The sequence below is a fragment of the Podarcis tiliguerta genome, assembly GCF_965153285.1.
Source record: "Podarcis tiliguerta genome assembly, chromosome: 12".
NCBI classification, from domain to species: Eukaryota; Metazoa; Chordata; class Lepidosauria; order Squamata; family Lacertidae; genus Podarcis; species Podarcis tiliguerta.
In genome coordinates this window covers 12,143,063-12,170,347 of record NC_139545.1, presented here as the reverse complement: position 1 = coordinate 12,170,347, position 27,285 = coordinate 12,143,063, and the positions used below count along the sequence as shown (strand labels likewise).

The 27,285-nt window shown below is 41.9% G+C and overlaps 1 protein-coding gene across 6 annotated transcripts in view; it reads right to left on the bottom strand.

The window, feature by feature from the left end:
* Nucleotides 1-27,285, bottom strand: part of ULK4 (unc-51 like kinase 4) — a 161,618-nt gene that overhangs the window by 3,843 nt on the left and 130,490 nt on the right. For all 6 annotated transcript variants that reach the window (XM_083404656.1, XM_083404654.1, XM_083404658.1 and 3 more), the window contains exon 36: nt 728-816. In XM_083404656.1, the coding sequence (XP_083260782.1) occupies nt 728-816 (89 nt within the window). The remainder of the gene's footprint in view (nt 1-727; nt 817-27,285) is intronic.

Genomic DNA, 27,285 nt, shown 5'->3' with positions numbered 1-27,285 from the left:
TTCAGCTGGATCCTACGGCAACGACCCCGGCAGAATCAGACTTAGGTGTCCTCCCACAAGGAAGGGAACATTTAGCTCAGCCAAGCAGGCGCCAGGACTTGGCTCCTGCTCTACTGTGGGCTCAGCAGCTGCCATGCCTTACTGCAGTAACAGTGGCTGGCAGTAACTACTGTGGCAAAGAGTGGCTGACTTAACTAGCAGCAATCCTAAAAGCAAGCCCTGGTGGTTGGCCGTTGTGTGCTGCCATGAGGAGTTAGGATTTAGCTGCTGTGGAATAAGACACTGCTTGCATTAGCAGATCTGGATGACTGGGAACTATCAGTGGACATCCAGGTCTTCACATATTTACTTTGCAAGAAGACACACCATTCTGTGTACTTCAAAGGATTTAAAGACCCCCTGCTGCCATTTGTCTCAAAGAAGGCACAGGCAGCATGCAGGACTCTCAGACTAGTATGGGGATGTGCGGTGCAATGTTGGAAGGGAAAGAAAGGAAAGGAAATGTGCCACATAGCTCTGGTCTGCCACATCAGAGGATCCAAAGAAAAGTAGCTGAGAGAGAAAGCTAGAAAGCTTTGAATGAAAGGAATTTTGATGGTAGTATTGTGTAGGAGGGGGTGGGCTGGTAATACAAGAAGCTTGTAGTGCGGGAGGTGATTGCAGACAGATGAAAGGGGAGGAATGTACACACAGCCTGGAAATTCCAGGAAGCCTAAGGGGAACTCACCTGGCAGTCTGGGCCAATCTTTCTAGTGTGCGAACAAGCATTTCTCCATCATTCTTCAGGCTTTCAGAGTGCTTCTCATTTGAAGTTATCTGCAATCAAAAGAACAGCTATCAAAGGTTTAGAAAGACATTCTTCTCTGTCAGGTGCGGAGGAGAAACAACTTAGTTAAGTGGAACTCGGGATTAACAAGCCAAACAGCCAATTATCCTGGCACAATGGGAGAACAACCTTCTTCCTATTGCTCCACCACAGTCGTAGAAGCCATAGAATTCTCTGCCTCTTTGCAGAGTTGCTGCTCTGCCCTCAGCTGAACTAGCAATGTTACTGGGAAGAGCAATATGACAGGAGAATTCAAACCTTAAATTCTTGTATGTCTCCAGGGCTGGATAAAGGTGGTTGGAGACCGGATGCCATTCCCAAAATAATAGCAACACAACATTTGCATATTGGTGGTGGTGGTGATGATAATAATAAATAGTGGTTGTTGTTGGCAAATGGAGTGTGACTCCAGTCAAACCACTGCATTAGCAGCACCAAAGTGACCTCCTTGGGGCGCAAACATGGGCAGTGTGTCTGGTGGTCTTGGGCTGCCCAGAAGAAAAGAACCCCCTCTCTGCCTCGCTGATGTGGTCCAAAGGAAAGAGGAGATGTTTGGAACCAGCTTGGCTGCAGGACTTGCCGAAATGAGGCACGCAAGGAAACAATCCAACCATCTTAGGGACAATTTATGTAGTGTTTATGCCTTAGCCTTTTCTTTTCCTGAAGGTACCCTGCAAGGAAGTGGAGGTTTCAAGATGTGCTACTTTCCCTGGTTGATGAGCCCCACCTGCCACTAAATATGTATTATTATTATTATTATTATTATTATTATTATTATTATTATTATTATTTCTATCCTGCCTTTTTCCCCTGACAGGCACTTAATACAACATACAACAGCTTGCATTAATTAGCCTCTTTATTTCATAAAAGTGACCCAAAGCAACTTATAAAAATAGGGTCCCCCTTCCCCCAACCTCAGAAAGGAAAACACAAATAACGTACTACAGAATCACTTGTGGTATCTTAAAGACTAATAAATTTACTTTGATATATGATTACATGGACTATGAAAAAAGCTTTCAGCCTGTAGAGCTTCACAGCTGAGCAAAACACACACCTCTGCTCCCCCCCCCCCCACCGCTAAATGGAAAGAAAATACTTTGAGCATGTATAGCTTCATATTTTAAACTTGGGGATCACTGCTTTTGCTCACCAGTTCTCAGCCTAACCTACTTCACGTGCCTATTGTGAAGATGCAGAGGAAGGCATGAAATGGCTACAGAAGAGGACTTACTTGTTGCATCCGAGGCATCTCTGTATTACAAAGGGCTGTGCTTTTCTGCCTGCCCCCCCTGCAAATTGCTACAGCTCCAGGTAAAGGTGAAGGTAAAGGGACCCCTGACCATTAGGTCCAGTCGTGACCAACTCTGGGGTTGCGGCGCTCATCTCGCTTTATTGGCCGAGGGAGCCGGCGTACAGCTTCCGGGCCATGTGGCCAGGATGACTAAGCCGCTTCTGGCGAGCCAGAGCAGCACACGGAAATGCCGTTTACCTTCCTGCCAGAGTGGTACCTATTTATCTACTTGCACTTTGACGTGCTTTCGAACTGCTAGGTGGGCAGGAGCTGGGACTGAGCAATGGGAGCTCACCCCGTCACGGGGATTCGAACCGCCGACCTTCTGATCGGCAAGGCCTAGGCTTTGTGGTTTAACCTACAGCGCCACCCACATCCTTGGAGCTACAGCTCCAAGGCTTCAACAAATCCCCATGTGGCTTAACTGCTGCGTGTTTAAGATGCCTAAGTCCAGGGCTCTTTTTTCAGCTGGAACCCACCAGAACTCAGTTCTGACACCTCTCTGGTGGCTGCCATTGCCGTTATAAAAGAGAACAAGGGAGGCGTTCACGGTGAGTTTCGGGGCCTCTTTTTCTAGAAAAATAGCACCAAGTCCCACAGGGGATTGATGCCTGGGAGAAAGTATCTTAGTCGTGTCGTCACTGGAGATAGGATACCACAGAAAAAGAGGGAAACAGCAGCTCTTTAGGATCACAGGGATCCCTATAGCCTGGTGTTCAAACTTGTCAAAATGGCCAAGAAAAACCGATGGGAAATTAAACTTCAGGGCACAATTTTGATGGTGGGAAAATGTTAGAAGATGTCAAACGAAACACTGGACTATCACATGATTACCATCTCATGCCATTAAAATGAATGAGGGATATGCAGAAGCCTCGGCAAGTTGGGACTGGCGATAGCTGACCTGTAAATCTTGTACATCAGTTGCATATTCCTTTTATTTCTTAATATGTTACGTTTTTATATTGTAAACTACCTTGTGATCCTCGGATGAAGGGCAGTATAGAAATTTAATAAATAGCTAAAATAAAAATCTGGGTCTACGTTATTAAAGTGTTACAGTGATGTGATTGTTTCAATGTTCTTAGGAAGCAAATCACATTACCTGAAAGTGTACTTAGCAACTTTCACTGTGATCAATGAAAAGCCAGCCCCTTTCATAGTCCAGAGAAGTTCCCCCAAATTACACTAGCGAGTTGTCAAAAAAAATGAATAGTATTATTAATGGAAAGCAAAGCAAACACAAACAGTTCACCTTGAATTGAATTATAACACATAATGGAGCTTCTACATGCATGAAGCTATACTTCTTCCACACAATGCACATCTGTGTTAGTGTATCTACTGCGCACAAATGCTCTCTCAATAGTGCACTTGAATAAGGCATCTACATCATATGTATGAGTACCCTGTGTGCATTGAAGCTGTTGTGAATACAAGCACAGAATTATGAGAGTTCTTTGAGAGTGTGAACAAGCAAAGAGATACGAGTTGATCCAGATGGCATTGCCTAGTTAGGTTTTCAGAAGGCTTTTTGACAAAGTACCATACCAGACACCTGAATAAGCTTAGCACTCATGGAATAAAATGATAGGTCCACTTGTGGATCAGCAATTGGTTAAAAGACAGGAAGCAGAGATCAGGAATAAATAGACAGTTCTGCAGATGTAGAGATGTATAAAATGCAGTCCTCGGTGACTGGTACAGGGACATATGCTTTTTAATTTATTCATAAATGATCTAGAGTTAGGGTAAGAGCAAAGCAGCCAAGTTTGCAGATGATACCAAGTTGCCTGGGAGTTAAGACAAAAAGGGATTGCAAAGAGCTTAAAAGCATCTCTCCAAACTGAATTGATGGGAAGTAAATTGGCAAATGCAATTCGGTGTAAGCAAGTGTAAAGTGACGCATATTGGGACCAAAAAAACAAAAAACAAAAACACATCATCTAAATGTCACATATACACTAATGAGGTCTGAACTGGCAGTGGCCAGGAGTTATAGTGGATACTCAATGAAGATGTTGACTGTGTGTGGCAGCTGTGAAAAAGGTGAATTCCATGTTAGAGATCATTAGGAAAAGGATTGAAAATAAAGCTGATCTCATAATGCCATTATACATATCTAATCACATGGAACACTGCAAACAGGTTTGGTTGCCTCACCTTAGAATGGATGTGGCAGTGATGGAAAGGGTTCAGGAAAGGGCAACCAAATGATGAAGAGGATGGAGCGACTCCACCACGAAGAAAGGCTACAACCTTTTGGCCTTTTTGTTGAGCACAAAGGTGAGTAAGAAGAAACATGGTACAGGTGTAATGTAATGTAAAAGTGATTATAAATGCCCCCCCCCCATTCATAACGCTAGAAGAACTCAGGGATATGAAATGAAACTGAATGTTGGAATGTTCAGGACAAAGAAAAGGAAGTCCTGTATACAGCACATACTGTATTTTTTGCTCTATAAGACTCACTTTTTACCTCCAAAAAAGTATGGGGAAATGTGTGTGCATCTTATGGAGCAAATGCAGGCTGCGCAGCTATCCCAGAAGCCAGAACAGCAAGAGGGATTGCTGCTTTCACTGCGCAGCGATCCCTCTTGCTCTTCTGGCTTCTGAGATTCAGAATTTTTTTTTATTGTTTTCCTCCTCCAAAAACTAGGTCTGTCTTGTGGTCTGGTGCGTCTTATAGAGCGAAAAATACGGTATTTAATGGAAATCATTCCCACAAGAGGTAGTGATGGCCATCAGCCTGGGTGGCTTCAGAAGAGGATTAGATAAATTCAGGAGAGATAATGTTGCCACTGACTACTAGCTACAATGGCTAGGTTCTACCTCTACTACCAAAGGCAGTAAACCAGATTTAATACCAGTTGCTGGAAATCACAGGTGGGGAAAGGGTTGTTGCACTGAGGGCCTGCTTTCGGGCTTCCCATAGACATCTGGTTGGCCAAACTGTGAGAACTGCATGCTGGACTGGGTATGTTATTAAGCAGCCTCTGGGTCTATCTTATGTTCTGCTTGGTTTCCAGATGAAAGCATCTTTTAATTATGTGCCTCAACAAGTATTTCATTTGTGCATATTTTCTTACACTTCATATAAAACTTGTAACATCATCTTACCGGTTCAGCTGGAAAGGATTCTAAGACTCTCCCCTAACTTGTATCAAGTTATTGTTATGAGGAATAAGCACATGTTGAACTCTTTACAATCGCTAACTCTTCCCTTAATTAAATACTTAATTAAATCTTGATTTAGCGTGCATTCATTGCAACTGAATAAGAAATCCAAAACAACTTTTCTTTATGAAGCCAATAAAATGCATTGCAGCTTCCCTGGTTAATACAATTAAACAAAGATGAGTTATAAAGAACATCATTGATATGTAAATATCCAAGTTTCTCAAATATAGCATAAATGTGCAGGTGAAACAGCATTTTAGGAAGAAATTACATTTCACATACAATGAAGAAGAAAAAGAAATTCATGAACAGATCTATGCTATTGTTCTTCTAATCCGTGTGGAGTCAGAAGGTCTGTTTACATGGCAGTTTTTGACTGAGTTAATTATTAGAACAAGATTAAGAAATAGTAATCCATATTTTCTAGTTTAAAAGGGAAGAAGAGGGTCTCTGCTTCTCAAGGTTTATGTGTTCATAGTACTGAATTAGTTCCCTCCCCCATTAGTCACAACTTGCAGTTTTCAATTTACAAGAACTTTCAAAATCAATTAACCTGAAGAATGAATTACTTTAATGCTTTTGAAAGGGATGGTTTCCTCCTCTCCTGCCCCGCTGCAACTTCAATTAAGTTGGAAGTTTGCTGCCTGGTTTGGAAAACTCTTTGCTACTAGCAAGCTGCTACAAAAGATGCAAAACAGGAGCTTTTTCAACAAAGAGCTTATAGTTTTGCTTGGTCCAAATGCAACTGTAGCCCTCCCTTTTAACTGCACTTTAGAGCAATTGTGCAACTGAATAACAATGTCATGTGAAATTAGATGGACTTAACTACTCTCAGGGATAATGACCATTTCCCACAGACCACTGAAGTCAGATTACACACACATGCAAATGCAGATAGCACGTCCATTATTTTACACATTCCTTGGACTTATTTAATTATGGCATTTATACCCCGCCCTTTAGCCAAAAAGTCTGTCAAAGCAGCTTTTGTTATTTCTTAATATGGACATCCTAAAAAGCTGAGTTAACTTTTCCTTTGAAAATTAAGGCCACTTTCTCAAGCGTTTTCAAAGTCCACACATTTCTGTGATTGTAACATACAAATTCTTATGTGCTCTCTTTTGTATTCTTAACAGGATCACACATTTTTAATGGATCACAGGACATAAGTGAACATACTATCATTTACTGTGACTGTGTGAATAGGAAGCTGAACGTTTCGGTTTTCGAACACTGAAAACCCGGAAGTAATTGCTTCTGTTTTTGAATGCGCCTTGGAAGTCGAACAACTTCCGCTGTGTGTATTTCAATTTTCGCCATTGAATTTGCTGACCACTCTTTGCACCTCGGTTGTTGAATGGTTTGGAAGTCGAATGGTCTTCCAGAAAGGATTACGTTCGACAACTGAGGTACCACTGTACATACTCCTTGGTCCACAAGTGAAGCAATCACATCCAGAATGTGGAATAACGTGGAACCTAATTTCTAGTAGTAAGGAAGGCAACCATTTTCTTATTAAGCATTTTGGTTTCTCTTTGGATGTAAAGGTAAAGGGACCCCTGACCGTTAGGTCCAGTTGCAGACGACTCTGGGGTTGCGGCGCTCATCTCGCTCTATAGGCCGAGGGAGCTGGCGTACAGCTTCCGGGTCATGTGGCCAGCATGACTAAGCCGCTTCTGGTGAATCAGAGCAGCGCATGGAAATGCCGTTTATCTTCCCACCGGAGCGGTATCTATTTATCTACTTGCACTTTGTGCTTTTGAACTGCTAGGTTGGCAGGAGCTGGGACCAAGCAGTGGGAGCTCACCCCGTCACGGGGATCTGAACCACCAACCTTCAGATCAGCAAGCCCTAGGCTCTGTGGTTTAACCCACAGTGCCACCTGCATCCAACAAAAAAATAAGAAGGCTTGCACACCCAAAAGTACTCAAACCTACATCAGGCTTCCATTTGCAGATGTAACAAAAGGTACCAGGTTTAAGTCAAGGCTCAACTTTAACCTATTTTCAAAGCCAGAGTTCAGGAATCATAAAGAAGTGTCTCACAAACAGGTCCAAAGTGACTTTCCTTCACTAATGAATATCAGAAACTGAGCCCCCTCCAAACATCTGTCTGTCATGGTCAGGCAGGATATATAATATCAAAGTTTAAAATCAGTGTGTGTGGTTTGTGGGCAGGTTGGAGTCTCAGTGTGAAGTTCTACCTCCTTGCCTTCAGGAAATACTTCATATGCAACATATTGTATGGAGAGGCAAAGATATAAATGCAGTCTGTGTACGGCAAGAAGAAATCAAGTTCGACAAGTTCAGTTGAGACTGTCAGCTGCTGACTCATACAAACAAGCCTGGGCAATGACAATGGGCCATTTAAACCTGAACCATGTACTTAAAAAGCCAGAGGATTCCAGGTGTTCTTTGGCATATATCATTATAGATGTGTATTCTCAGACAGATTATGGAGATTTGTAACATACAGATCTCAACAAAGACATGTTAGAACAAGCAGATCATCTTCAGCAAGGAAAAGAAAAGAATCAAAGCCTAAATAGAAGAGCTCACATTTCAAACACGGAACTTATTTTCTCTTATTTATGAGAGGACTTATCTTTTTAGGAGTTCAAAGTAATTTGCACTTGTAACTTGGCAAGGCCTGCACTGCCTGAAAGCGTCTCCTTCGAAAATCTCCTTTGAGAATTTCATTTGACCTCAGGGTCTCCTGTGTGTTCTTCATTTGGAATGTATTTTATATTGATAGAGGACTAAAAATAAATAAATCACGATACATTAAATAATTCCATATTTTCAGTGGGCTAAATAATCAAAGGTTTGTGATACTTGAGTGTATGCATACATTTATTTATACATACATACATACATGCATACATAATGCATAAATAAATACACACACACACACACACACACAGGAACCAGTATGGTGGTGAATTGTGCAAAGCAGGACTGGAGAGACCAGAGCTCAAATTCCCACTCAGTGATGAAGCTTGCTGGGTGATCTTGGGCCAGACACCTTCTCTTAGCCTAAACTATCTCATAGGATTGTAAGACTATGTGAGCATGTGTATCATGTACATTATTCCGAACACCTTGGAGGAAGGGTGTGAATAAAAAAATGTATCTCCTCTCTTCTCTCTCACAGACACACTATTTAAGAGAAATGTTTTCAGAATGGAAATACCAGAAGTTCACTCTTTTTATAAATGAAACTCACTCTTTCCCCCTTTATAGAGAAAATACAACAGCTATTATCTATTCTTGACACACACTAATAGAGAAATTATATTAGAAATGTTCAAGGTTAATACTGTTGATAAGGGATGTCAGTGATACTGTGTATGTTTGCATAAAATATGGGACTGTATGCCTCTTTTAATTATAACTGTGCTCAAAGTATATTAGAATGCAATATTGCAATGCATTATACTGTCAATTCCTTACAAAAGAAGCCCAAACTTTGATTTCACCAAAATCTAAAGACTGCTTCACTAGCTTAAAGAATGTCAATCCCCAAAGTTCCCAATAAAGGTAAAGGTAAAGGTACCCCTGCCCTTACGGCCCAGTCGTGTCCGACTCTAGGGTTGTGCGCTCATCTCACTTAAGAGGCTGGGAGCCAGCACTGTCCAAAGACACTTCCGGGTCACGTGGGCAGCGTGACGAAGCTGCTCTGGCAAGCCGGCACCAGCGCAGCACACAGAAATGCCGTTTACCTTCCTGCTATAAAGCGGTACCTATTTATTTACTTGCACTTAGGTGTGCTTTCGAACTGCTAGGTGGGCAGGAGCTGGGACCGAAAGACGGGACCTCACCCCGCCGCGAGGATTTGAACTGCCGACCATACGATCGGCAAGTCCTAGGCACTGAGGTTTACCCACAGCGCCACCCGCATCCCTAAAAGTTCCCAATATCTTCCTCCAAATAGCATGATTGTGAGCTTTTCCTTTTGGCACCAATCCCAAGACTAGAAACTACTACCAAAGTGTTCCTGATGATGACATTTGTTGAAACAGAGATGGGAGAGGCGAGTGCAACTCTGCTCATTCTCTTTGACCTCTTTGATTGAAGCATTTCAAATCTGAGCTTCCCAGGAGGTTTCAAAAGTCCAGTTCCACATGTGGACCAGCATCAAACCCACAGAGAAGAAAGAGTTGTTTAAGGGTTAAGGCTTCATGTGACAGGCAATGAGGCATTCTAGTGTGACAACAACTTAGGCAATTATGGCCATAACATCTTATAATATGAGATGCGATGATGTGATAACTGGAAAGTGTTGACTTCTGCAGAATAAATATGCAAGCCACAGATTTGAGAGAGATGAAGAAATGGCTTGATTATGTAAGGAACAGCATTCCCAAAGGCTGTGCAGTTCTGGTTGCCACACCTAAAAAAGCATTATTGCAAAGCTGGAAAAGGTGCAAAAAAAGGGCTACTAATTTGATCATGAGGCTGGAACAGCTCATCCACGTAGAAACTACACAACATTAGAGATTCTTAGTTTAGAGAGAAGGTATGTAAGGGGTGTGTAGGTTAAGACAGAGATTATAAAACTATGCATGCCAGGAGGAAATAAGAGATTTTCTTCCTTGATCATAAAATTAGAACCTGATATCATCCAACGAAGCTGCATGTTGGAAGATTCAGGACAGACAAAAAAGGGACACAAAGTACAGTTAAACTATGCTATCACAGGTTGTAAAGATGGTCCTCAACTTGTATGGGTTTAAAAGTGGCTTAGAAGATAAGGCTATCAATAGCTGTGTACTACCTCCAGTATCAAAAGGGATGCGGATGGCACTGTGGGTTAAACCACAGAGCCTAGGGCTTGCTGATCAGAAGGTCAGTGGTTCAAATCCCCGCGACGGGGTGAGCTCCCGTTGCTCAGCCCCTGCTCCTGCCAACCTAGCAGTTCGAAAGCACGTCAAAGTGCAAGTAGATAAATAGGTAAACTGTGTTTCCGTGTGCTGCTCTGGTTTGCCAGAAGTGGCTTAATCATGACCTTAATCCACATGACCTGGAAGCTGTATGCCAGCCCCCTCGGCCAATAAAGCGAGATGAGTGCCGCAACCCCAGAGTCGGCCACAACTGGACCTAATGGTCAGGGGTCCCCCAGTATCAGAGGTGGTATTCCTCTGGATTTCAGTTGCTAAACAGCACAAGAGGGGAGAGTACTGTTGTACTCAAGATCTGCTTGTGGGGTTCCCACAGCCATCTGGTTGGCATGAGAACCGGATGCTGGACTAGACGGGCTTTTATTCTGAACCAACAGGGCTCTCTTTATATTATTGTCTAAGAACATTATGAAAGCATAATGGTCTTCAACAGGATTTTTTAAAATCACTATGTCTCTCCAGCAGTCAGATTTTCAAATATGAATTCAAATATAGCTTACAGTAAAATCATTATGACAGTAGGCAGGCAGTAAACAAGAAAAGATGGGGGAAGAAGAGGAACAGAACTTGTATCACATCCATAGTCCTTCTAGACTTAGATCGCTTGCATGAAAATGTAAAATATATTTTGTGATATTAGCATTCATCAGTGTGTCATAAAAACCCACAATTTTGATATTTATACACATTCACACACACAGGAAGTTGCCTTATACCATGTCAAGACATTGGTCTGTCAAGATCAGCACTGGTATCAGTTCCCCAGTTTCAGCCAGGGCTCTCTGAGATTTCCAGAGATGCCAGACATTGAAACCAGGACCATCTGCAAGCATAACACTTGCCCTGCCACTGAGATGCATCTCTTCACAAACATACAGACACTTGAACTACTGGAATTTAAAATTTGATTTCCTATGTACTATGTACTAAACCTGTTATGAAAACCAACAAAACTAAGTGATATTTTTTTAAACCACTGTTAGCAGTATTTTGAATTATGGTGCTGGAGGAGACTCTTGAGAGTCCCATGGACTGCAAGAAGATCAAACCTCTCCATTCTGAAGGAAATCAGCCCTGAGTGCTCACTGGAGGGACAGATCCTGAAGCTGAGACTCCAATACTTTGGCCACCCATGAGAAGAGAAGACTCTCTGGAAAAGACCCTGATGTTGGGAAAGATAGAGGGCACAAGGTGAAGGGGACGAGAGAAGACGAGAGGGTTGGACAGTGTTCTCGAAGCTACCAGCATGAGTTTGACTAAACTGCGGGAGGCAATGGAAGAGAGAAGTGCCTGGAGTGCTCTGGTCCATGGGGTCACGAAGAGTCGGACACGACTAAATGACTAAACAACAACAAAGCAGTGATATTATTTTTAATAATACAAATTTACACTTTTAATGCTAGAATGTACTGCTATTACCGTATGGGTTGGAAAGAAAACCACTAAGGTTATTAATTATCGAACATGCAAGTATCAAACCCCGGTAAATGAGTATTGACACACCCGTCAATTTGTTATCATTATAATCTGTATGCCAAGAAAAGGAAACTAGATTTATAAATGACTAAGCATTATGTTGAGCTCTAATCTCCCAATTTCTAAAAAAAAGCCGAAGGAGGCGGTAATACTACGTACACAGATGGTGCTATGTAAATAATGAATAGAAGTGCCTTGGTACACTCAGATGGTCTTAGGCCTTGCAGGGAAGGAAAACCAAAGCAATGCGAAGTACTGAAATACCCAATCCAAGCTGTGACACCAGAAGAGTTGCTTTGGAAAATATTTTATGTGAATTGTGATATTTAGCAATAGGTGGCAAACACCATAAAGGATGAAACAGATATGTGCATTTATTAATATGGAATGGACCGGGGACGTCCAACCAAGGTCGGGGAATGCCACCATTGAATCCCTGGCATGTGTCAATGGCACATTTACATAGCGCCATATATGCAGCAATTTTGTCTTCAGTGCAGTGGATAAAAGGTTTGGAATACAAATCCGTCTCTCTCTATCTATATATATATAGTATGTGCATAAATATGTAGACTCTTCCTCTGCTGCCACGCATCCTACTTCCCCCACCCCCAAACTTTATCCCAGTTTCAATCGGTGACTGACAACAGCAAATGTGTACAAAGGAAATTGAGTTTCTATGCTTGTATCCACCCCAGTGCTGGAAAGATATGTGCGTAGGGGTGTACAAATTCCTGCAGCTGTCCCCAACATAATGCCTATTTGCTACTCTCTTGAATCGTTATTTCAAGACACAAGCAATTGTTAAGAGCAGATTTTAATTGCTGCAACCGTAGAAACAAAGAAAACATGTTAAATTGAAGGACGTACAACGGCAACTCTTCTAATGATGCGAAACAACACTGCTCACTTCTTTCCCATTTCCCTATATATGGAGTGGAGAATCTGTGGCCTTCCAGATGTTGCTGGACTACAATTGGTAACTTCAAGACTCCATTATTGTAACGTGCTCCATTTGAGGCTACTCTTGGGCCTGGTCCAGGGACTCCAGCTCATGAAAAAGGCTGTAGCAAGACAACTGATGGGGAGAGACTATTGCCAGCACATAGTAACTCTGGTGCTTGAAAGTTTGCACTGGTTGCTCATATACTATCAGGTCAGGTTCAAGGTTCTTGTATTAATGTACAAGGCCCAAAACAACTTGGGTCCAGGATATCTCTAGGACTACCTAATTGCTTATATTCCTGCTCAATTGTTGAAGTCTTTGAGGACGTCACTGTTAGTAGTCCTGCATGGCTCTCATTCACTAGGAGCAAAGCAGCATCTAATGCCCCTAACAGAGAAGTCTCTGCTAGGCCTGTTAGAACTTCTTTTGACCTTTGCAAAAGGGCCCCTTCTGCTTCCGGTGCAGCACCATTCATAAGTCTTAGGAATGGCTTAGAGCAATGTTTCTCAACCTGTGGATCCCCAGATGTTGTTGGACGACAACTACCATCATTCCTAGCCAGCATGACCAGTGGTCAGGGATGATGGGAGTTGTAGTCCAGCAACATCTGGGGACCCACAGGTTGAGAACCGCTGGCTTAGAAAGCAGGAGAAAGTATTTCTTTTATATTTTCTAAACTGAAAAAATGGCTTTCTTTGTCCTCTCCATCACAGAATTGGAGAATCCTCCACCAGTGCTTCTCTGGATAACAAAAATACCGTGTTTTTTGCAGCTCTCCCCTTAGAAATTTCAACAGTCTATTCAAAATTATTTTGGCTTCTCAAAAATTCTTCATATGCAGGGGCGGCTTGTCCTGCTTTGTTGCCTCAGTGCCACTGGAAATATGCTGTGGCAGCATAGATTATCTGATATAAGGAGGAATTAACTAGTCAAAATCACTTCAGCCACCATAATACAAGTAACTTGCAACTTATGCGCATTTAACTCGTGTGCATTCAGCTTTACGTACTTGCAAAACAATTTGAAAAATTGAAAAGGGAAAGAAAGGGGGAAGGGTTTTAGCAAAAATAACTTTGGTAATCCCACCTGCCATTGAACCCAATGTGTTTTGACTATATGTGATTTTGGCTTTATACACTATCCCCAAAACGCAAGCCCTTGAAGAAACATTACACACAAAAGTTCTCTGAAACTGGCATTTACTAACTAAGTCTGTTCTTCTTAAAACAGGCATATGACAAAATCCTGGTTTCGTTTTCTATCACTAGCTCTTGTAAGACCAGGCCCTTGCTAATCCTATCACATATCAAATATTAATGGTGTCATATACATGTAATATAAGCATTGAATACCTAGTTACCTATTGGCAAACTGAACATAGGACATAGTTAAAATTGATGACTCTTGACTTTCACTCAAATTTTCCCTATATTATTAAAGAAAGCCTCTGAACAAGCAGTTAGTAATAGCATTGGGTTTTTAAAAAATGTTCAAAAGCTTAATATAATCTAAATAATTTACTGCCTTGTTTTTAATGGGCATTTCTAGAGATATATATCATCTCCCTCTCCCCTCTCCCCAAGTCTGTGATCCTTTTTCATGGAATTAAGATACCTGAAAGTACCTTTCTGTCAGGTTAGAAATAATCTTTCACATTAAAGAATAATTTTGTAAAAACAATTTGAAGTATTAACTTCAATCAAATTTGGCTATGAGTTCAATTTTTGAAGGCTTTAGTCCCCTACATGAAATTTGGATTATTCTCTGGCAAACTATCAGACGTGTGAAAACAACATCTAAAATTACTAGTTCCTTTCAAAAAAAATACTTTCATGATCAAAGCTCACTTGAATTTATTGAAGAACCGAGTAGCAGCAGGAAAAGTCTCATCATGTCAGAGATGAAGTAAAAGCCAGGTGTTTAAGGAACAGCTGATACTAGAGTCTTCTTTCCGCCCCATCCAGGTGCATCAGGGATATGGGCTCTTTCTTACACCTTCAAATGATGGATCTATATCCACTTCAGAACAAGTGTTATCACTGGTACAGTGGTACCACGCAAGACAAATGCCTTGGAAGACGAAAAACTTGCTAGACGAAAGGGTTTTTCGTTTTCTGAGGTGCTTCGCAAGATGGATTTTCCTAAGGGCTTGCTTTGCTAGACGAAACGGCCCTGCCTCTCGTGTCATGGCAACGGTCACTGCACGCACACACGCTCGCTTCCCCGCTCCTCCGGCTCCCTCCCACCTTCCCGCTGACGGTTAGTGCCTTGCGCCGCTGCCCACCCCCCTCGCGCGCTCCCCTCAGAGAGCCGTTGCCGCCAGCAGCCAGCGTTGCAGCCAGAGTCGCGCTCCTGAGCCCCGCCGCCCTCCAGCAGCCGCGTCGCACGGTGGCCACAACGCGCGGGTGAGTCTGAGGTACCGGCTGCGGCAGCTGTCCTGCTTCTCCCCGCCCCTCCCCGCCGTTGTTAGTGTTTAAATGCAGTGGTGTTTCGCAAGACGAAAAAACTTGCACAACGAAAAAACTCGCAGAACGAATTAATTTCGTCTTGCGAGGCACCACTGTATACGGTTGGAAGGGATGCCAAGGGTTATCTAGTCCAACCCCCTGCAATGCAGGAATCTCAGCTAAAGCATCCATGACCGATGGCCATCCAACCTCTGTTTGAAAACCTCCAAGGAAGGAGAGTCCACCGCCTCTCGTGGGAGTCTGTTCCACTGCTGAACAGCTCTTACTGTCAGAAAGTCGTTTTCTGATGTTTAGTCGGAATTCCCTTTCTTGCAACTTGAAGCCACTGGTTCAAGTCCTACCCTCCAGAGCAGGAGAAAACAAGCTTACTCCCTCCTCCATGTGGCAACCCTTAAGATATTTGAAGATGGCTATCAGATCTCCTCTCAGTCTGCTCTTTTCCAGGCTAAACATACCCAGCTTATGCACACATAGCCACAGTGGTCACTCTTCTCTGGACTTGTTATAATTTGTCAGTGTCCTCCTTCAAATGTGGTACCCAGAATTGCACACAGTATCCCAGACACAGCCTGAATAGCAAATACTACTTTTTGTGATCTGGACTGTGTTTCTGTTAACTGCATTAGCTTTTTTAAGCAGTAGCATCCCACTGCTGACCCATGTAACCAAAACACCTAAACCTAGTTTTTGAAGGGCATGATATATGTGTGTGTGTGTGTGTGTGTGTGTGTGTGTGTGTGTAGTATTCATGCTTAATAAGATATTATTCCTACTTCCAGGAAGTAGGAATGTAAAGGAGTCTATTACTTTGTGAGGCTTCCATAATATATAAAATAATTTCCACCATATGGAAGAGATTTTCCTGTGCTGATGATGTTGGAAGAAATTTATGAACATTTTTAGTTTGTTTTCCAGCTGCTATTGATTCACACTTATATTAAAATACTCCTTTTGTCAGGGAACTTAGGGTGGGTACATTTTCTTGGGGCAAAGGGGACGGAATGCTCTTAAATCACATCATAGTTTTAATTTTTTAAAAAAGCCTTATAAGTCCCACCTGGGAACTCTGATTGATGACTGTTATAAAAGTCTACTAAATAAATAAAATACATTTGGGTGAGATTTTGTTGTTTTCTGATGCTGAACACATGGAACGGCATGGAAGAAGACCTGCTCTAAAGTGACTACATTCTGGGAATTCATCAATACTGCTCAGAAATTAATCTGGAAGTGAAGTCCATGTAAAGGACAGTACTCATGTGCTCCGCTTGAAAAGGAACATTGCAGAAGTTATAAACAGAAGATAACCACAGTATACAATAGTAGCAGAGGGAGGAAAGGAATGTTGTTATCAGGTGGGCTAAAACTTGGCTGTTCAGGGCTAAGGCATATTTCAAATCAGGGAGTTTAAACCTCACTAATAAGGATGCAGAGCTGCTTTCCACCAATCTGGGCAATGGATTTTGGCAAGCAATGAAGAGATCTAGACTAGAAGCACCTGGTGATTCAGTGGTCTAGTTTACATGACACAGTAAGCCAAATTATGATTCACTAGGACTATGCAAATGTACGAGCTCCCAGAAAGGAGTTTGCAGCTCCTTTGGTCCTCCTTTGTGTCAATAACCTAATGCACTTTAATTTAGCAACCTTCATGAAACATTTCCCACTGATATACACCTATTATCTGCCCTGAGGCAGGACTCAGTTAACAGAACACAGTTATTCAGAAGACACGGTGAATAACAGCTACAGGTAAGCAACCCTGTTTTATCCTTTTTTATGTAGTCTGATCTATGAGATCTTGTAAGCTGTCCACAAATAGTTCATGGGAAAACAGAACTCAATGCTGTTCTTCTTATGGTGGCACTAGAACTCAACTGGCTATCAAGAGAACAGCATTCTCTACATACCAGAACCTGAAGACCATTGTGTATATGTTTGCATCTGTCAGCATTGCTACCCATCTTGGAACTTTTCCAAAGCAAACTATAATTGGTTGGAATATGTTTGGAGCAGTAGTGCAGGGGTGCCAATGCAAAACACTTGATTGGGCAAGTAGAATTGTCCATGGGTAAAGTAATGTGTGCTTTGGTCCTTTCCATCAAGTAACAGAGTTTGGAGGCAAATTATGCCTTACAGCAACTTATAGTTGTGATGATGGGCTTGGTGTCAAGCTTGTTGACAGGAAGACTTTGCTATGTCACGAGGGTTGTGCAGTAGCTGGGATTGGCAGGACGACTCCAGTGTTTGTCATTTTAGCCTCTTTCAGCTTTTGAAGGAACTGTATTTGTTAACCAAACACACACATAGGCACCCTTTGTCCAATACCAGGAACTTCAAAGCCATTTGGCTAATATAACCAGTCCTGCTATCTTATTGTTTTGACTGCTTCTCTATGAAAAACAGTTAGCTGTCAGAAGATCCTCTACAGCTTGATGAAATAAATCTAGAGATGAACAAAGGAATCGTAAGCCCAGTGTCCCAAGCACTTTGACCCAGTGCTTAGCCATCTCCATCTGGAAGCAGAGGATGAATGTAATGTTTTGATCTGCCAGCTTTCAGCATACACCTGACATGAGCCGCTGGACACTGACCAGGACTTGACGATGTGTCACATTCTGTTTTACTGAACCAATGCTAGTATTTCAGAGTGAGAAACACAACTGATGTAAACGAGACAAACAATTATAGGTCAGCCAAACATTATTAGATGAACACTGGAGTTTCAAGATTCTGGTTGAAAAACAGCGAGAAAAATCCACAGCAAATGAAGTACAAAAATAACTCAGCCTTCAAGCCATGACAGGGAAATGTCCATGTCCTCAGCAATTTTAGATTTTCTGCTGAAGAGAAGTGACAGCACGATAACAGTTATAATAAAAATATAAGCCTCCTCCAGAATTCTAGAAAGAATAGCATGACCTCCATTCAGTGTGTATATTTGCAACTGACAGCAAGGACAATTTTAGCTTCAGGACTGTATTCTTATTCCATATTCTCTACCTGCTGTTAATGCTCATCTTACTTTTCCATTCCCCTCTCTCTTTTAGGATGAGTAGAGCACAGTGCTCAAATATCTGCATCTATGAAAAGCAATCTGCATACAAAAGAAATATATATACTATGCACACCAAAGCTTAAGAAATGACTGTGTTTTGTCACAGCACGTGATGGTAAATTTGTTTTAAACAATTGGCCACCCATAGTAAAGTAGAGATGATCACTACCACATTTGTAAAATAATAATAATAATAATAATAATAATAATATTTATTTATACCCCGCCCTCCCCAGCCAAGGCTGGGCTCAGGGCGGCTAACAAGCAATAATAAAAACAAGTTGAATGAATACAACTTAAAAACAAGGTTAAAATAAAATATCGAAACATTAAAGTATTAAAAGAAAGAGGGGGAGGGAATCAAACTGGCTCCAAGCCAAAGGCCAGGCGGAACAACTCTGTCTTACAGGCCCTGCGGAAAGAAATCAGATCCTGCAGGGCGCTGGTCTCATGAGGCAGAGTGTTCCACCACGCCAGAGCCAGAGTTGAAAAGGCCCTGGCTCTGGTTGAAGCTAATCTAACTTCCTTAGGGCCCAGGACCACTAGGGTGTTGCTATTTATGGACCTTGAGCTCTCCGTGGGGCATACCGGGAGAGGCGGTCCCGTAGGTACAAGGGTCCTAGGCCGTGCAGGGCTTTAAGGTCAAAACCAGAACCTTAAATCTGACCCTGTACTCCACCGGGAGCCAGTGCAGCTGGAAAAGCAATGGGTGAATATGCTCCCATGGCAGAGACCCCGTGAGGAGCCTCGCTGCTGCATTCTGCACCCGCTGGAGTTTCTGGGACAGCTTCAAGGGCAGCCCCGCATAGAGCGAATTACAGTAGTCAAGCCTGGAGGTGACCGTCGCATGGATCACTGCGGCCAGGTCGGGGCGGGAAAGGTAAGGGACCAACTGCTTGATGCAGCGAAGGTGGAAAAATGTTGCCTTGGCTGCTGCTGTAATCAAGGCAATTCCGAAATCTGCCAAGAAATACTGGTAGACATTATATGATTTTGGACCTACCCATCAAGAACTTTTGCACAAATCCCTTTTGCAGTGTATGGGAAATGAGCATGAACACCTTTGTGTTCTCATTAATTGCACTGAGGCTTGGTCAGGAAGTGCTTGGTAGAATGTAGCTTTCATTAATAAGAAGTAAGGCACCATGCACCTCTCTCCTAACATTGTACAAGAGACGCTTAGCTGCTCCACAGAAAGAAGCAGAGGAGTGGAGTGGAAAGAGCACTGGATGAAGACCAGAGAGATTGAAGTTCAAATCCCCACTCACCAAGGAAGTGTAACCTTGGCCCAGTTAGCCTCACAGGTTCTTGTGAGGATAAAATGAAGGGTGAGACTCTTACATAACAACCATGAAACACCACACATTTTCTCTCAAATCAGGCAATGGGTACCCAGCTGCTATGAAATATTTTCTTTTTACAATATCAATGAATACAGAACACCCTAGGAGCCATTTATTTATGGAGCACTTTAATGGCAGAGAATCAGGACAATGCTTCTAGATTCAGGTAGGTAGCCGTGTTGGTCTGATGCAGCAGAAATATATTTTTAAAAAATTGTCCAGTAGCTCCTTAGAGACCAACTAAGTTTGCATGTGTGTATCATGTGTATCTGAAGAAGTGTGAATGCACACAAAAGCTCATACCAAGAACAAACTTAGTTGGTCTCTAAGGTGCTACTGGACAATTTTTTTTATTTTTTAAAATATATTTCTAGGACAATGCTTATTCCTTATATTTCATACTACAGAATAGTTATTCTTGACTCCCAAGTCTCATTCATTATTGGTCTTTGCAGATCTAATCATAACCATCATAATAATCCTTTTTTAAAAATATATTTATTTTAAAATATAAACCACCATGGAAGATAAATATTATTTTGTGTTGGTGTGTTGCTCGGTTAGAAAAAAATCCCAAAGGAAAAGAAGCAAATGCCTTTATTTGGGCCAACCGAAACATCACAGAATGAGTCACATACTTTCAATTTTACCAGAACTCCTACTTTGGTGAAACCAAACACTTGTGGTGAGAAGAGGAATAATTTGATGGGAATGGAAATCCTAATCTGCGGGACTGTAAATGTTTAATGGAGGACTTGATTTGCAGCTGTAATTAGGTTAAATCATGCCTAGTGCAAAAATATTTCCGGTTCTAGCATGGCATGCTGCGCTAAAGCAGCAATGGATATTCTTTGTTGGAAAATATAAAAGTCTACTGCTATTTGAATCTGCCTGTAGCATTAAGTGGAACACTCTGGTCCTTTGTAAAACACAGACCAGAGAGGATAATTAAAGAGAAAGCATGCTATTCTTTTTAGCAGCAAAAAGGTAAAGATTTTAAGTGGTAAAAGTATCAACAGAAACCGAACTGATTAGGAAGGAAAGGCAAAGAACCTTGAAGGCAAAGAACCATCAATTCAATAGCAGGATTCAAGTGTCTTCCAGTGCTAGGAGCCAGGACAGCTAATTTCTACGTTCTCAATTTTTAAACTAGCCATGTTGGTGTATTAGAAACAAGCCAAAATCAGTACTAGTGTAATAGTAATGCAAAGAACATGCTGAGATGTTATATTTATTTATTTATTTGATTTCTTATTTCTTACCCACCCTTCACCATGAGGTCTCAGGACGGGTGGCAACAGTGAAAAAACCTATTAAAAACAGTTTTAAAACTAATTACAATGAAGAGATTAGGATAGGTCCCTAAATATCTATCTCAAGGGTCAAAGAGGTGTGCCTTCAGCATACGATATAAACTACATAATGCAGATGCCAGACACACCAATGAGGAGAGGAAATTCCACAGCCAGACTGAATGCCCTCTCCTAAGCTGCTAGGCCCTGAACTTCTGAGGGAGGTGGAAATACCAAGAGGACAATAATAGGTGCAATGCTTTGGAGTGGAGGGAAAAAACAACCCGAAATTATGGCATGACTATTAGCATATTAGGGAAATAAAGCAAAGGAGCGATGTGTGGCGTGCTCAGTGCTGTGCAGGGAGGAGGCAGCGCTGTACATCTTTGTCAACGGCTTTTCTTTCAGTATGCAAAGTAGCCAAAACGGAGCAAGCTATTTTTCTTATCTAAGTCATTTGTGCTTCTAAACAACAAATGAATAACCAACTTTATTATGATGGGAACATCAGGATAAATGACTTGAGTGAAGCTGCAACTCCCGAGGGGGAAATTTCATAACATTTAAGGGTTTTGATTTATAAGAAAGCACCGTGCCATCCAGCCCTATAAACTGGTGCTTTCCAATATGCTAAAATGCATCCAAAAACGATAAGGGCAGGGCAAAAATAAAAATGCCACAGTAACAAGATGGATCTTCCCATTCAGAAATTAAGGACACGGAGTTCAATTATTTTTGCTCAGCGTCTTATAGTGACGGAAAGAAATCAAAATTAACTTCTCTCTCTTCCCAGGGGAAAAATAGAGTTTGCCACTTTTCCGGAATAGACGGTTTCTGATACTGCCGTTCACGGTTTACAGTGAATTATTCATGACTGCAGTGCAAGCTCACAACCACCCCCTCCCGCCCCCCGAGGAACTAACAGGTCTGAGGTCACCAATGGCATATGTTAAGATGCAACATTTACTTTAGCTCCCCCCACCCCCAGTCTTTTAGCACACTTAGGCTTTAGCTCTTCCCTAAATTGAATTATTATTGCAAAAAGCATTGTCCCCATAGCATCACATCATTGCAATGACGGGCCAGTCTTTTCTGACAATCCTTAATATACACGACAAAAATGACAGTATTGATGATGCTCGGTAAATCTCAGTGACTGCCATCTTTTCATCTCTGGCTACTTATCTGTGTCAATGGAAGAGTATTCCAGCAGTGATCAAAGGTATATTGAACTATGGCTTGTAGCAATATAGGACATACTGGCTTGCCTCAAGGTATGGTTGAGATCCAACTTAATATTCCGAGGCGTTGCTAAATTTCAATCAACTTGGCAATGGACTCTGCAGTATTTTCAACAGGCTCTGCCACCTGTGTCCCTATCAAGTGAAATATGCCTGTAGTGGAGAAAGAGGGTGTGTGCATGCATATGACCTGTGTAATCCCAAAATTCAGTCCTATTTGTATCATATTTATCATTACTGCTTATGCCAAACGTGATGAATGCATTCTGAATTTACACAGATATGTCAGTAATCTGCAAATGAACAGCATAGCATGTTCCACTAAGGCTTTTGTTTTTGTTTGTTTCTAGTGAGAACACATTTGTTTTACTACCCCGCCCACCAATCCGCAAGGTTTAATGTGATGCTATTTGTTGTTCCAAATTGCAAATTTTAAGATGAAATGTTTGGGTCTCTTATTTTGTATTTCAGTTTCTGGTGTAAATCCCTTTTTCTAAAACTACAGATGGAACAGAGGTCTATATATTAAACTACAATATAGAACCTTTTTAATAAGGCTGATGTTAGTCTGTCCAGTGATGGAGTTAATAGAGTGAATGGAAAAGCAAAGGCAATATGGTACATGGTTCCTTTTGTTTTTGTTTTTTTGGATTGATTCTATTTCTATGCTGCTTTTTATTCAAATAAATCCCAAATCGGCTTACAAACAAAAGATAAAAATAACATAGTGCATAATGGAACCTCACGAATACAACATAACAAACAGAATACTTAACAAATCATCAGTAAAACAATCACAAATCACAAATCAAACAGTTACCATCTATGTAACACTATTAACAAAACAACTAAAAAAATAAGCTAAACATCAGTTACACCAAAAATAATATTATAGGATTCACAATGTGCTACAGCATTCATAGCTATAGAACAATATTAACAACATTAACAAAATAGCAACAGACAAAGCCCTGTTGAATGCTCTCCCCACCACTATGACTGAAAAACTTTCATCCTTGGTACTGCTCTCTGCTGAGTAGCCTGCTATTGCTAGTACAGTGGTACCTCTGATTGCAAATGGGATTCTGGAGGCCCGTTCACAACATGAGCAGAACGCAACCCACGTCTGTGCACGCGCGGGTCGCAATTTGCCGCTTCTGCGCATGCGCTTGACATCATTTTGGGCGTCTGCGCATGTGCGAGCAGCAAAACCCGGAAGTAACCCTTTCTGGTACTTCCGGATTGCCACGGGATGCAACCTGAAAAGACGTATCATGAAGCAAACATAACACGAGGTATGACTGTACTTCTTTCGTATGTACATAAGCAGTTGCCACTGATACCAAGTTAGACCATTAGTCTATCTAACTCAGACTTGCAATGGCATAAGTCTTTCCTGTCATTGAAGACCTTTTAAGGTGGAGATGTCCAGGACAGAACTAGAGACCTACTGCGTGCAAATCATGTTGCTCTACCACTGAACTATGCCACCCGTCCTCAGGGGCATAGGAAGGAGGGTGCAGGGGGTGCAGCCTACCCAGGTGTCATCCTTGAGGGGGGTGACAAAACAGCACACTGCGGGGGGCAGCGCTTATAGTGGGGCCTGGCCTGCAGCATGCCCGAGCCATGCGTCTCTCCTGGGAGTGAAGCCCAAAATGGCTTGTGTCCGCCAGGCGGACTCTGTGGGCAGCTCACTGCGGTGCCCCCTGGGTGGATCACCCCCCCCCCGCCGCCGCCGCTCCAGGTGCCAGAGCAGCTAGCTACGCCACTGCCTGCCCCATCTTCTAACATGCAGTCTAAGCAAGGCTGGCTTCCTCACATAGGATCTGGAGAGAACTCTTCATACCTTAACACAACTGCTGGTCACAACATAATGAATTGCCTGGTAACAAGCCCAATTTCATGCTGACAGGGCTTTTACATTTTACAACTCAAATAAGGTATTTATTGACCATTCCATGCTAGTTCTTTCAGTGTAAAATATATTGCTAAGTGGTAAATAAAAAGTTAATGGCAGTGGAGCACATAATTTTAATGTCAAAGAGCAGATCACCCAAACGTATGAAATATTAACAAAATTAGACATAGGTGACATAACATGATTTAAAAAATGTTCAAAGAAAGATTTGGGTTATGATTGATCCCATAAAATGCGAAAGAACATGGAACAAGGGGACTATGAAATGAATTTAAGCACTGGTGCTACCATACACCAGTGATCTTATCATCAAGAAATCCCAATCCCTCTCCAAAACACTGTTGTTGAGTAAAGCATATATATTTTCACTATCAGTGTCATTCAGTGGCAGCCTTTTGAGAAATAGTGTTCCTACAAATAAATTCAATAGCAAAACAAGAACTGATGCTACTCCCCTCATTAGTGTTACTGATATAAGATAGGCGGGCAAAATGAAGACAGACTGGATAAAGAAGCGATTTTATATTTCTTATTATATTTTATACTTCTTAGTTCATTTCAACTACATGGCAGAAAAGTATTTTATATATAAATGATGAGACTGACATGTACAGGTTGTGAACCTCCAAGTCTAATGCAGCCTACTTGACATACTTGTTCTTGTAGCCTTAAGCAACCAGCACAGACAGAAGCTTTATGAAACCTCTAATGGCAGGTGAACTGTAGATGGTTTGGTGGATTAACATGATTTAATACAATGGTGCTCCAAATTTGATGCTTCGTATGTTACTATTGGGACGCGGGTGGCGCTGTGGGTAAAACCTCAGTGCCTAGGACTTGCTGATCGTTAAGGTCAAATCCCCATGGCGGGATGAGCTCCCGTCATTCAGTCCCAGCTCCTGCCCACCTAGCAGTTCGAAAGCACCCCTAAGTGCAAGTAGATAAATAGGTACCGCTTTATAGCGGGAAGGTAAACGGCATTTCCGTGCTGGCTCACCAGTGCAGCTTCGTCACGCTGGCCACGTGACCTGGAAGTGTCTTCGGACGGCGACGGCTCCCGGCCTCTTAAGTGAGATGAGTGCACAACCCTAGAGTCGGTCATGACTGGCCTGTACGGGCAGGGGTACCTTTACCTTTACCTTTATGTTACTATTACACCTTTTAAAAATAAATAAAGTACTGTAATAACAACACTGTATAATGACTGGAGGCTTAAGAATATCATGAACAAACTAGATTTACAATAATAATTGTAAATAAATTGGCATGAGATGTTGCACAAAAAGAATGGGCAAATAATAAGAAATTTTAAAATGATGTTTTATCTCAGCATAGGGAAGCAGATCAAGACACTAATACACTGACAGCTTCACATATTTCAGAGTTATCATAATTCATCCAAAAGTATAATCCTTACCTTCAAGGAGGTAGCTAAAATAGGAAAAGGAGAGCTTTTAATGTACTTTCTCACTGCATTACTCTGCTATTGATTATGGATGCAGCTCACCTGTGCCACCTAGATTAGAGAGATGGCTGGGCTTGTGCTGCTGGCTGTTCTGCCAGGCTCAGCTGCAGCCAGAAAGAATAACCAGGTGATGCAGTTATAGGGTCCCCTCCCAGCACCTTAGGCAGGACCATCAACTTAAAGAAATATCCCTGTTGATAGAAGCTGCAGTGTTACTTTGTCTCACATTTTCATACCCTTTTCATATTTTCTTTTATTAAAATGTACTTAAGGGCCAGATTCTGACAAAAGCCTGTCCACGTTCATTGCTTCAACATGGCCATTTAAAATTATGTGCGCTTCAGAGCTGGCTTTGGGATTAACAGCATTTATCCTTCTCTGTTTTAGGACATCTTTAAATGATCTGATCCATTAAATGTGTTCTGTGTTACATCTTATCTCCTCCTCCCCTCCCTTTTTCTTTTATGCTGCAGCCTTTCACACCAGGAGATTTTTGCACACAAGCTTCCACAGCTCCAATAGCACTCCTGCAGGCTCATTTGAAAAAAGAGAAGATGTGTTAATTAGGGCACTAATGGTCAGAAAACCATCTTTCTCAATTTCCAGAAGAAATGAGACTGCTGCAAACCCAGCATTCATTTCCGAAGTGCTAGACTGCATGAAAAATTCAACAAATATGACTTTACACTGTACTTTTAGTTCAATGGTAAGGAATACTGGTATACTGGTATACAGTGGCTAATGAAGCTTTGAGCTTTTGAAATTATAGGCATAATTTATGTATTTTGTTTTTTGCATGGGACAATGAAATCTTTTAACCTGTGACCAAGTCACATGGTGATATGAATTCATCCTCAGATTATCTACTTATTTTCCACATATATTATTTTAAAACAGTTCCATTTAGACCATGCCTTATCTCAGTGATGGCCAAACTTGGCCCTCCAGCTGTTTTGGGACTACAATTCCCATAATTCCTGACCACTGTTCCTGTTAGCTAGGGATGATGGGAGCTGGTAGTCCCAAAACAGCTGGAGGGCCAAGTTTGGCCATCACTGTCTTATCTGATGCTACAATGAAGTCAGTATATAGTAACTATGTTAAAACCAAAATACTAATTTGTACCAAGAACTCTAAATCTGCAAATTACTTGGAATGAGATCCAATGTAACAGTAGTCTACAAAGTTTGACAGCTGATACTTTACGAACAATAGGTAAAGGTAAAGGGACCCCTGACCATTAGGTCCAGTCGTGACCGACTCTGGGGTTGCTGCACTCATCTCGCTTTATTGGCTGAGGGAGCCGGTGTACAGCTTCCGGGTCATGTGGCCAGCATGACTAAGCTGCCTCTGGCGAACCAGAGCAGCACACGGAAATGTCGTTAACCTTCCCGTTGGAGCGGTACCTATTTATCTACTTGCACTTTGATGTGCTGTCGAACTGCTAGGTTGGCAGGAGCAGGGACCGAGCAACGGGAGCTCACCCCGTCGCGGGGATTCGAACCGCCGACCTTCCGATTGGCAAGCCCAAGAGGCTCAGTGGTTAGACCACAGCGCCACCCGCATCCCTAACAATAGCACAAGCCTAACTGTCACCAAATAGCAGCAGTTGTGAAACAAGCCTAACTGTCACCAAGTAACAGCAGTTGTGAAACACCTTTCGCAAGATTAGATCTGGCTGTTGTGCTATGCAGCTACAACTAGATGCCACCTTTAAACATATAGTCGAATTAAAAGAAATTATGCAAGAAGTTCTAGTTTAGAGACACAACTCGTCTACATCTTTGCGTCCTTTTTCAGTTGATGTCATGACGTTAGCAAGAGCAGTTGCAAACATTCTTAGATGAAACTGATTATGTAGACAGAGTTCAGTCT